Consider the following 13263-nt stretch of genomic DNA (forward strand, 5'->3'; position numbering starts at 1 on the left):
TTCATTCTTTTTATCACCAAATAGTGATTTTTTAAAAAAGAAAAATAGTATTCCACTGTGTATACCATGTACTTTATTCATTCCCTATGGCAACAATGCACTTGATCTGAGTAGAATTTATTCTTCATGGAGAGGATGAACGTGTCCCATGTTTGTATAGCCTCCCTTTCTTATACACAATGCATAGATTGTCACCAGGTTTACTGTCCTCATTTTATTACCTTTCTGGTCTCACAGACATGTGAGTCAATAAATGCTTAGGAAAAGCATCAACTCTTTAAGTAATTAGTATATTACTTCTTTATTCTGCATTCTCTGATTTGGCAGATCTTTGCCCCACTCCCAACACACAGGAATTCATATATTTGCAGAGACTTCAGAAAACTGATACATTATTGTGACTTATGAATTTGTCTTTATTTTGATTTTTTATTTCTACTTTTAGGTTTAATGGGTACATGTTCAAGTTTGTCACATGGGTAAATTGCATGTCGTGATTTTAATGCCATTTTATTCCCATCTTTTATGAAATTTTGTCTCCATTATTTTCTTCCCAATTCAAACAGTATGTCTAGTCTATGTTTCATTTATCATAAGTAAAGCTAAACTTGTCTCCAAGTAAAAATTTAATTAGACCTTCCCGAATCTGTTTGGTCTTAACTCCATAAACAATTGGGTTTATGGTAGGAGGCAGTAGCAGGTAAAGGTTGGCCACGATGATGTGTATGTGGTGAGGGATATTGTGTCCTCCAAAACGATGAGTGAAAAAAGTGAAAAAAGCAGGAACATAGGTGATCACAATGGCACACATGTGAGATGTACAGGTGCTGAAGGCTTTGTGACGAGCATCTGCTGATGACAGACTCATAACAGCCAGCAAAATCATAGTGTAAGATACAGAGATACAGCAGATGTCAGATACACCAATCAGGAGAGCAACTATCAGACCATAAATAGCATTGACCTTGAAATTGCCACAGGATACCTTGGCCACAGACATGTGGTCACAATAGGTGTGGGGGATGAAATTCTCCCGGCAATAGGATAGGCGCTTGGTGAGGAAAGTGAATGGGATGATGAGTGTCACATTCCTCAAGAAAGTGGCAAAACCAGCCTTGGCGATGACAGTGTTGGTAAGGATGGTGGCATAACGTAAGGGGTAGCAGATGGCCACAAAGCGGTCCAGGGCCATGAGCATGAGCACCCCAGACTCCATCCCTGTCAGCATATGGACAAAAAACATCTGGGCCAGGCAGGCATTAAAGTCAATCTCCTTGAGGTTGAACCAGAATATGCACAGCATATTAGGTACTGTGGTGGTGCACAAGGTGACATCAGTGAAGGAGAGCAGGGCCAGGAAGTAATACATGGGCCGGTGCAGGGCCTCTTCATGACTGATGAGGTAGATGAGCCCGCAGTTCCCCACAACAGCAATGATGTACATAAAGCAGAATGGCAGGGAGATCCAGGTGTGTGTGGCTTCCAGCCCAGGAATGCCATTCAAGATAAAGAATCCTGGGGTCAGGCTGGAGCTGTTGTCCCCAGACATGATGGCTGATAGGAGGAGACCATTTTACACTCTTTAGCAGTGGCAGTTTCCTAGACCAGAAATAAAACCAATACTGAGTAGAGGATTTAGAAATAATGCAAGAATACAGTGGCTTCTATAAGATGTCTAAAATGAAATTAAATCCCTCTGAATTCACACTGCCTAACTTTACATTCCACTTCCTGTTCTTCCTAGTATATGATATTGGCAAGTCATTTTACCACCTTATGCCTCAGTTTCCTCAATCTAAAATGAGATAATAATTCCTAAAATCAGAATATTTTCAAGATTATTCAGTAAGATAATTTATGTAATGCGCTAAAACTGTACATAGTATATAGTGAATACTCAACAAATATTATCAGTAGTCACTACTATTACTTCTGTTCTCAATATAAAGCATACCATATGCAAAAACTTACCATAATTAATACTTGTGAATTCAGTCCTGATCCAATTCAAATGCCATCTTATACTTTAGAGTGGGAAAGATAGCATGAGATTCTGAAAACTTCAACTATATTGAGAGATTGTGAGGGAACTTTAGAAAGTAAGTGCTAACATAGACTAGTTACAATGGACTTCAAGTGATTAAAATATGTTATCATGTTTTTGATGAAAAAAATATGTCTCTTAAATCAAGAATAAAATCCAGGGAAATTTTATCCAGCGGAACTGCTAACTCTAGGTAATGATGCAAGTGAACACTGGAACTTCTGCAAAGAGAACTGATCTGTGTGGAATGATGCCTTGGATATTTTTGCTCCTTCTGAGGTAGTCATAGGGCACCAGAGCCACAAGACTGGCAGAAAAAAAACAAGGACCATAGGCTGTCAGAAGTAGGAATTTCTGGCTCTGCATAGCCATCTTGTAAACTAAAACTGTTCACCCATTGCAGAAAATTACTGTATTTTTCCAAGCATAACACCATGTAACTAAATAATCAATCTCCGTTTATTAAATACCAACTGGCAGACAGACAACTCAGAGCCAGTTCTTTCTTCTCCCACCTTAGGAAAAAAAAAATCCATCTTCCAGATGATTCTCAGTAATGCACATAAGCATTCCTGAGCCAAGCAACCCAAATACAAGACCCACACACACTGCTGTAATACTGTATTCTAAGTGTAAATTAGAATATATTTAAAAGAAGACAACTAAGTGTCCACTCTGAAAATATAACGTGAGCAGAGTTTTATTGCATTTTTACAATAGAGACATGGCCATTCAGATTTAATCGGTTAAATTTTGTTCCCAACACTAACTGGATAGACTTGTGTAAGTCCTAAAACCTTTCTTCGTACAATTTTTATAACCTTAAAAGGGGAGTGATAATACTATATATACATGCCATTGAGGTGTTAAAATGGTTAAATTAGAATTAATCTTCCCACTGGTGCCCAGCATCTAATAAGTAAACAATGCATATTATCTATTATAATATTTGTCATATTATGTTGTAAAACACAGTTTAACATACTTTTATTGATTGTCTTTCACTTGCCAAGGATCATGTTAGTTTCTAGAAATACATTAGTGAGCCAGACAGACAACATCTTCTGCACTTATGGAGCTAATATTTTAATAGGGGTTGATTACTGTATTCAAAATTACAATAGCAATATGGACCTATCATCTTAATTTTACATATGAGCAAATGGAGGTACAAGGTTATTCAATAAAATGCCTAATGCCACAAAAATTGAAAACTAGTAGAGCCAAGATCCAAATCCAAGTTTGTTTGACCTCAAATCCATGTGTAATCAATCTATACCTGTTGTCCTAACTTACTGATTTTAACCCTGACAAATAGTCCCATAAGCTAAGCATAACTAGCTTAAAGAAATCATGAGGACACTGGAAGAAGCTAATTTTCAAAAGGGAGAATGAGAAAGCTTATTTAAAATTGTATCTTAGGGGAGAGATAGAACAAAAGTGTAGATTTACAGAAAATTAATTCTTAGCTGAGGAAGCTCTCTATGTAAGAGAACACGTCTGTGGGGCAGCTGGATTCTTTTGTTGTCTTTTTGGTTGTTTTTTTTTATGAGACAGAGTCTCACTCTGTCGCCAGGTGCCAGGCTGGAGTGCAGTGGCGCGATCTCGGCTCACTGCAACCTCTGCCTCCCGGGTTCAAGCAATTCTCCTGCCTCAGCCTCCTGAGTAGCTGGGACTACAGGTCCACACCACCACGCCCAGGCAGCTGGATTCTTATCCCTGGGCTTGTTCACACAGATGCTGGATTGCACCTGGTAGAAGAATTGCATAGAAGAATTTCTGTAGGGAAGNAAAAAAAAAAAAAAATAGCTAGGTTTGGTGGTGCACACCTGTAATATGAGCTACTCCAGAGGCTGAGGCAAGAGACTCACTTGAACCAGTGAGCCAAGATCATGCTACTGTACTCCAGCCTGAGCCACAGAGTGAGACTGTCTCAGAAAAGAAAAGAAAAAAAGCAAAGCAAGGCAAAGAAACCAAAATGTGTCTGTTAGGTATGCCTAGTGTTCCTGGGTTGTCATGGCTTCCAGGTCCTCTCAGCCCACAAAGACAGGAAATATGTATGTGTATTAACTCACTCTCACATGTCTGCATTTATTTCTAAAAATATCTATGTGTATGTGTATATAAAAGCATGAGTTTATACTGATACCTTCCATGTTAATCCAACACAAAGTTCATTCTAGCCTTCCCCTCTTTCCTTATGTGTAACTTTTTTCTCTGACAGTGAGAAAGCTGGCTCTCCTTATCCATAATGTATTTTCTTATTTGTTCAATCATAGTAATGTGTACACATGAAGTACTTTAAGAATTGCAAACTCATCTCCCCAAGAAACAAATTTACTAATTAGAGTACATTTCTGTCCAGGTTTTTAGTCTTTCATCTTACAGTTTATATGCAAAATACTATTTTCCAAGGTTACTCAAGTTAGTTCTTTCCTTCCCCACTTACTTCAGTGTGATTCTGCTATTCATTTAATACACTTAGTTTCGTCTACCACTCTTCATATTCCATATGGGGTTCCCCCATATGCTGGCTGATTTTAATTATTTATTTGGGGAGGTAGATATGTGGGCCATTACCATGTTTATGGCAGTCAGAGCTATACAGAAAGATGTACAGGCCAGGTATAGTGGCTCGGACCTGTAATCCCAGCACTTTGGGAGGCCTAGGCAGGAGGATCGCTTGAACCCATGAATTCAAGACTAGCCTGAACAACATAGTAAGACCCCCACCACTACAAAAAAATTTGAAAATTAGCCTGGCGGGCTAGGTGTGGTGGCTCACACCAGTAATCCCAGTACTTTGGGAGGCCAAGGCAGGTGGATCACAAGGTTAAGAGATGAAGACAGCCCTGGCCAAGATGGTGAAACCCCATCTCTACTAAAAATATAAAAATTAGCCAGGCATGGTGGCACATGCCTGTAGTCCCAGCTACTCGGGAGGCTGAGGCAGGAGGTTCGCTTGAACCCGGGAAGCTGAGGTTTCAGTGAGCCAAGATCTTGCCATTGCACTCCAGCCTGGTGAAAGAGCAAGATTGCCTGTGTCTAAAAAAACAAAAGAAATGGAAAAAAAAAAAAAAAAAAAAAAAAAAAAAAAAAAAAAAAAAAAAAAAAAAAAAAAAAAAAAAAAAAAAAAAAAAAAAAAAAAAAAAAAAAAGAGTTCTAGAGCAACCACATTCTGTCTCTTCATAGCATTTCTGTGCCATTCAAGAATTCTCTAGGCTCAAATGTATACACTTGATTGGATCGCCACAGTTTGGTGTCTCAGAGGCCTGTGGTCAGATAGAAAAGATCCTGTGGGACTTTGGAGATTATTTCTATATTTACCAGCTCTTTAAGCAGGGGTAAAATTATAAAAATAAATAGTAACAAACTTAAATGTCTTCTCTCAGCTATAGATTCTGATGAATAGTTCTGATAGTAATAAGAATTATTTGTTTTCATCTATATTGATCACAGTATCTATTTCACAACCTTGTTATCCATATATGTGTGTGTATATATGTACATATATATACATATACACTATGTGCATAACTATATATATATAAAATTTTATAAAAAATAGAGAAAGCAAGCAGGATGGAGAAAGACACAGAGACCGAGATAGAGAGACAGAGAGGTCTATATAACACAAAAGAGTAATAAAATTGTGCTATGCCTAGTTTTTTATTTGTCCCAAGTTTATTGGATAAATTGATGGATACATAAACACACATATGTGTGTACATACACATTTTTATTTGTTTTTTGGAAGATTGTGACAAAATAGTTTTACATGTATTTTATATACACTTTACTATTTGATTTTTCCTCAATATTTTATGTCGAACAAATTTTATCATGAATGTATTGGAAAACAAATGTAAATGATTTTTATCATTTCAGATGCTGAGAATATGAAGATTTCTAAAGTTGTCATTGAAAATGTGTCAGAACTCCCAGCCCCAAACTGTAATTCCAATACATTAACAGAGGAAGTGTAGAATGGTATAACCATTTGAAATAACAGTTTAGCAGTGTCATTAAATATATGTGTATCAAATATATGATCTAGTAGTTTTCTGCTTAGGTTTTTTTTCGTTATTATTTTTTTGAGACAGGGTCTCACTCTGTCACTAGACTGGAGTGCAGTGGCACCCTCATAGCTCACTACAGCCCAGAACCCATAGGCTCAAGAAATCCTTCTGCTTCAGCCTCCTGAGCAGCTGGCTAATTTTTGTATTATGATTTTTGTAGAGACAGTCTTGTCATCTTGCCCAGAATGGTTTTTAATAAAGAAAAATCAAACCATTTTTCCACAAAAAGATATATATATACATGTTCATATAACCCAAATATTAATAAATGGACCAAAATGTGTGGTATATTCATCCAATGATACATAACTTTGAAATAATAAGGAATAAACTATAAATACTACAACATAGATGAATTTCAAAGAGATTATCCTGAGCCTAGCAACCCAGACACAAAATCCCATTGTATGATTTTATTTATATGCAGTCCAAAACCAGGCAAAATGAATCTTAAATTAATAGAAATTTTAAGATGACATCCTCTGAGGAGAAGTAATGACTCATAGGAGCAAGATGGAACTTTCTAGGAAGATAAAAATGTTGTCTATCCTTCTTTATGTGAGTAACATTATATAGATATTTGTGACTGTCAAAACCTATCAAATTGGTCTGGGCACAGTGGCTCACACTGGTAATTTCAGAGCTTTGGGAGGCTAAGGCAGGAAGATTGGTTGAGGTCAGGAGTTTGAGACCAGACCGGAAATGTAGAGAAAACTCATCTCTACAAAAAAAAAAAGAAAAAAAAAACCCCAAAAAACAGATAAACAAAACCCCCTGAAAAGTGGATCAAACTGAACACTTAAAAGTTGTGCAGCTTATTGTGTAAAATATACTTCAATAATAGAAAAAACCCACAAACTACTGGTCTAATAAAGGGTATATAAAAATTAACAATAAGCATTATAGTTATGAACTGTTAAAGGCAAAGCCATTCCTTCCAAGTAGCTGCGATTACAGGTAACTGCCACCACGCCTGGCTAATTATTTTTATTTTTAGTAGAGATGTGATTTCACCATCTTGGCCAGGCTGGTCTTGAACTCCTGGACCTCAAGTAATCTGCTCGCCTCAGTCTCCCAAAGTGCTGGGATTACAGGTGTGAGCCACCATGTCTGGTCCCAAAATTACTGAAAGTTAAGTGGAAAATCTTCAAGCTCAGGAAGGTAATTTATTGGGAAGTTAAATCATAATTTCACCACACCAAGAAATCCAGTATAACAATGACCCCAAATTCTGACTAAGGGTAAGGTTGGTCCCACTTACATCTACTATGACCTTTTCTATTTTGCTTTCCATTGTCTGGCACCTACGGTTTTGGGAGACCAGTTATTTATAGAGAACCTGACTGAATAAGGTGGCATATATACTTGGATTGTTTTCAAGAGCAAAGTGTACAGAGTTTTGGTGCAATCTTTCTGGGGGGAAAATCTAGCAATATAAAAGCTTTAAAGTTAGCATTTTTTTAAAACTCAATATCTATTCAGGTCTATCAATTTCCCAATGGAATTATCATGGTTGTGTTGATATTCACCGCAAGGTTGTAACATATTGGAAATTAACTCAATGTTTCAAATTTTAAGAATACGTAAAGGAGCCCAGGCTCGGTGGCTCATGCTGTAATCCTAGCACTTTGGGAGCCCAAGACTGGCAGATCATGAGGTCAGGAGATCCAGATCATCCTGGCTAACACGGTGAAACCCTGTCTCTACTAAAAATGCCAAAAAAATTAGCCAGGTGTGGTGGTAGGTGCCTGTAATCCCAGCTATTCGGGAGGCTGAGGCAGGACAATCACTTGAACCCTGGAGGCGGAGGTTGCACTGAGTTGAGATAGTGCCATTTCACTCCAGCCTGGGTGAAAGAGCGAGACTTCATCTAAAAAACAAAAACAAAAACAAAACATAAAGTTTATAGCCATACAGTAGCTTTGCTGACTTTGACACTCATATTGTAGAAGAGTCAATGAGGGAAATATTCATGACATATTTTTTAATGGAAGTAACCATGATAAAATATCCCCTAAACTATGATGATTTTTGAAAATTGTGATTTTCAAAAGAAATTTACACATACCTGGAAATACAAGCACACAAAATCCTAACAGCAAGTGTTTCTGAGTATCTAAAGTATGTACTAGTCAAAAGCGCCTTGATTACTTTTTTCTCTTTTTCAACTAATAAGCATTTACTATTTTAGAATTCACAATAATAAATAACGAAACACGATATCACACACATGAATACATCTTTTATTTATTTTTAATTGCCTTAGACAAGAATTGCCAACTTCTAGTCCTAATGGTGGGATAGCTGTGGCATAGGATTTGCTTTCCCGACTGCTCTTTTTTGGAGCCCAGCTATGGTTGGAGATGTTTTTTCCCTCAGATATAGGAATCTTTCCCTTAGGGCTCTGTGGTCTCTGGGATCTCTGAGGCACACTTTCACACTGGGTCTCTTGAGCATGTTAGATTATGCCTGTTTCCTGTGGGAACTCAGCTGGACTAAGCACTTCCGACCCAAACTCTATAAGCTGAAGCCAGGGTCCCGCCGTCACATACATTCCTGGGCCCTCTCCCTGGCATGAACACCTTTCACATCACTTCTTATCAGGAACTATATTGTGGGTAAGGGATTTCTGCCTTCCAGACATTCTTGTATGACAAAGTCTTGTCTTGTCCTAGCCGGTTGTGTCATCATAAGGATCAAAGGCACTGACTTACAGAAAATGTCCTTTGTGATTTCTTAGTCTGAGAAAATTAGGAAGAGTATGTTCATTCCACATTCAAAGCAGAGATAGTACTTGTAAGCGATATGTACATGTTTTTGGTGGGCAAGGTACAGGTTAGATGCCCTCAAAAGCTCCTCTAGAGTATAAGGAACACTTCTCCTCATATTTATTCTTTTTTTTTTTTTCAAATATGTACTGCAATACCAGAGTCAGAGAATTGGACAGTAAGAACTTTACTATCTGTTAAATAAGGAAAAAAACAAATAGCTACAAACCTTTCCCTTCAAGTCACTAACGCAACCTTTCCCAGTCCCTCCCTTTTCTTCAACTGAGTCATACAACATGGAGTCAGTCAATACAACTCCATTTTTTTTTAGTATTCTTTTTTAAGCTGGGTACTGTCCTCATTCATGGGATGAAATAGACGGCAGATTTGGCCCATAGACTAAAAGAGCTTACAAGTTAGTAAAGAGACAGGATAAATATAAATTGTTTGAACACAGGTGCCCAAGTTATCATCAACATGAAAAACAGAGAAAATACGAGGGTAGAAGAGAGGAAGAAAGGTGAATTTCAAATAATGATTCTGGTTTGGTTTAAGAGAGATGGAGTTGTGCCTCACCAATATTTAGTGTAGAGAGCACAAAATTCTGTATCTCTGGAAAGCTATTGAACAAAAAGTCTTAACTAGATAAAATGATTAGATAATTTTAATTATCATATGTGTTCTAAGGATGTGATTAAATTCACAAGTTAATTTAAACATTAAATAAGTAAATATATTAAGCAAGTAAATATAAACAATCAAATAGTACTAATACTACTTTTTTTTGTCTAGGCATGTGGATAAATATTAGAGTTGGTATGCAAAATTATGTGCAAGGTAAATCTAAAAGCACCAGAGTAGAGACAGAGAAAGTCCTTCTGCTAAGTGCCAAAGGATACATTGCCTGGCACAGATATGGTAGATAATATATATATTTTTAATTTTACAAATGAAATATGTTTGATTTAATTTAGAGTTCATACACTTGAGACATTCAGATTCAATTACAGCATTTTGCGTCATTAAAAGGTTGATTTGACATTTCAGGGAAAACATTTAGAGCAACAACAGCAAAGATAAAATAGTAACAGAGAATCTAGAAGTCTCTTTTCTGGATCCAGCTTTTTTCTGACGTTCCATTCCAGGATATCAATATTAAGTTGTTCAGATGCCTGATAGGATTTTATTCTGTGTACTGGTTCATAAATTCCTTGAAAAAACGCTGTTCCAAGTCATCAATCGAGAAGCAGCATGGAAGTCAAAAGGAGGTGAAAAAGCAAGGCCCCTGGCTTTCCTAACCTCTAAGCAGTTTCTGATTCATCCTAATTTTCTGAAAGTTAGGAAAGTGATAATTCAAGGAGTCTGTTTTCTGTTGTGAACAGCCAGAGGCAACCATGGGTGCTACATATACTTCGTGTCAAATGGCTGCCCAGTGTGGGATGAAGAAACAGCATCGGATGCAACAGTGATAGGATCAATTACTGCACTCTCCTCCCGATACTGGAGGCGTAGACACCTATATCAGGTAATGGAACTCATTGTTATCAAGGATGGACGAGCAATTGTGATTGACACAAGGTGGTATGTTGCAGCATAGTGTGGTATGCTGTTTTGTTATTATTATGCTTCAAATGTGTGCCTATATTCTGTTGCCTTTTTTACTTCCCCAGAACAACAAACAAGAATAAGGAAGTCAGGTAGGCTCAGGGTAAGTCTGCATACTACCTGTCACCAAATTACCTTCTCCTTTGTAAGAAAAAAAATATAAATTATCCCACACAACTCTTTTGCCATTTACCTGAACAATTACTGGAATGCTGGACAAGGAAGAAATTGTAAGAAGCAGAAGCATTAGAGGTCACACGTTAGAAACCTGAAGCCTCATCTTCCTCTAGAGAAAACAAAGAAATGGGAAAACAAATACAAAAATCAAACAAATGAGAAAATAAATCACTGATCTACTATGTGTTAGTCCACAGTATCTGCATTAATTGCTTTTATATTGGATTTGGTTTAATGGAACATACGTGAAATCTGATCTAAGGAAGCCTATGTTTCATTCTGAGTTAATCACTAATAGCCTTGGTCAAGCAAGTTAAACATCCTGTATCTAAATCAGAGTATTTAATGACAATAGTTCTCTCTGGACTCTGGAAACCACCGTCTTCTTCAAAGAAAGTAACATCCTATCTCAGTGTTCAAAGAGTTATTACGATAAGTATCAGGCATTTAAATCTTTAATCTGTTTTAAGTTGATTTTTGTATATGGTGTGAGATAAGGGTCTAATTTTATTCTTCTGAGTGTGGATATTCAGTTTTCCCAACACCATTTCTTGAAGACACTATCTTTCCTGATTGTGTTTGCTTGGCACCTTCATTGAAAATTTTTTGGCTGCAGATACATGGGCTTATTTCTGGGCTTTCTATTTCTCTTCCATCTGTCTTTCAGTCTTGTTATGTTACTGAGTGAAATAATTAATCCATTTCTTCTATGTTATTCAATTTATTGGTGTATAATTGTTCATAGTAGTCTCTTATGATCCTTTGTGTATCTGTTGTATCAGCTGTAATGTCTCCTTTTTCATTTTCTGATTTCATTTATTTGAGTTTTCTCTTTTTTCCCCCTCAGTTAATCTAGCTAAACGTTTGTTAACTTTTTTTTTAGGAAAGCTACTCTTATTTTTGTCAATCTTTTCCATTATTTTTCTAGTTTCTATTTAATTTACTTCAGCTATAATATTTATTCTTTACTTACCAGAGATATTTGCAAATAAATGCAAGAAATTGAGAAAAGTCAACATAGATTTTAAGTATATGTGTTTTGGGGGGATTAGCAAGTACTTAAACCCGAAATGCTAAACTACTTTGACCACATAATGCATTGTCTAAGCCAGGATACTTATGAGTAGCTAGAAAATGGAAAGCAATAAAACAGGAAAGATAAGACCTAAATTTCCTTTTATTAAATGTCATGCCAATGAGTTTGAGCCCTATTCTGAAAGTCGTGGGAAGACATTGAAGATTATTAAGCAGTGGATTAAAACATCTTCAAAATTGTACTATAGGAAAAATTCTGCAAGAAATGCTAAAGAGGCAATGCCAATAAATAGATGGATGTGGCTAGCTGGTCTTTACAGTGAAAGTGGTGATAGAAAGGAAGAGCTGATATTAGAAATTTTCTGAATTAATAGTTTTTTGTTTGAAGATAACTACAGAAAATAAATATGTTGATGTGACCCGGGTGGAGTAACAATTTGGACACTTTAAGCTATAAATGAATTATATCCAAGATGAGGTGAAGGAATACCAGGGAAGATCATAAATATACTAGTTTAGGTAATGTAGTAGATAATGACACTATTATCCAAAAAACAGAACTTAGAGGTGAAGCCTATTTTTTGGCAGAGGTTGAGGTTGAAATGATAAGTGTAGTCTTAGACATAGTAAATGTAAAGTGTTACGGAGTAAATGTAAATTGTTATGGATATTTCTGATGAAAATATTTATCATGCATTTAGAAGGACTCAACAGCTACGACATAACTTATTTATACAAGCAATTTTCTGAAAATTATCTTCGTGTTGGTTATACTTGAGGTCATAAGAGTAAAAACTTCCCACAAAAGAGAATAAAGGGAGCATCTAGAGAATATGCCTCTTGAGAATTATATAAAAGGAGAAGATATGGAAAGAAAATAGATAATCTCAATTACATTGAAGGATTATAGGTTATTCAAGAAAAAGATGTTTCTTTCTTCTTGGAACAATCAAATTAGATTGATATTTGTGGTCATTATTCCTGATTTTTATATCCATTTTGTACTTATATCTGCATTTTGAATAATTAGTATATCTAATTCATTGGAATATTAGCCTAGGAGTAAATAAATTTCTGATTATTTTTCAGAACTCTTTGAGGTAGGTATCACCTTCTTCCCATTATAGATGAGCAACTGAGGCTTTGACAGTGACATAAAGCTTATCAAGTCACACAGTTTGTATAGAAAAAGCTGAAATGTGAATAATGTGCTATTTGGTAGAAATAATCATAATCTTCCCATTGTGTATTGGCATACAACATTGATTTACTGAAAGAATTTTGGGCCATGCTTCACAAGCTGTCATAGGATATGTCTTCTGTGAAGCCAGAATGCATAGTAACAAGATTCCATGCGTGTTGAAGTCACATATGAATACCGTTTGTGTTCCTGAATCTAGTTATGTGACAGCTAATATTATTCAATCTTTCTGTCCCCCAGTTTCTACTTCTATTTGGTGGTAAAAATATATATATGTAACTTTTTACTTATGGCTATAGAATTATATTTATACTGCTTATGACACTTTTAAAATGTTATCTGGAATATAGTATT

The 13263-nt window shown here is 36.2% G+C and overlaps 1 protein-coding gene across 1 annotated transcript; it reads right to left on the reverse strand.

Moving 5' to 3' along the window:
- On the reverse strand, positions 1-2140 carry LOC108288287 (olfactory receptor 52N2). The gene is made up of 2 exons (XM_017507172.2): positions 1972-2140; positions 1-1599 (listed from the first exon to the last, which is right to left on the reverse strand). The coding sequence occupies exon 2, from the start codon at positions 1547-1549 to the stop codon at positions 584-586; it is 966 nt and encodes a 321-aa protein (XP_017362661.1). The 5' UTR covers positions 1550-1599; positions 1972-2140; the 3' UTR covers positions 1-583.
- Positions 2141-13263: the final 11123 nt, after the last annotated feature.

Source organism: Cebus imitator, unplaced genomic scaffold (genome assembly GCF_001604975.1).
Source record: "Cebus imitator isolate Cc_AM_T3 unplaced genomic scaffold, Cebus_imitator-1.0 Scaffold370, whole genome shotgun sequence".
NCBI classification, from domain to species: domain Eukaryota; kingdom Metazoa; phylum Chordata; class Mammalia; order Primates; family Cebidae; genus Cebus; species Cebus imitator.

What these genes read in the sequence shown, in the direction of transcription:
- LOC108288287 (XM_017507172.2), bottom strand. Translation starts at nt 1,549, where the DNA reads ATGTCTGGGGACAACAGCTCCAGCCTGACCCCAGGATTCTTTATCTTG.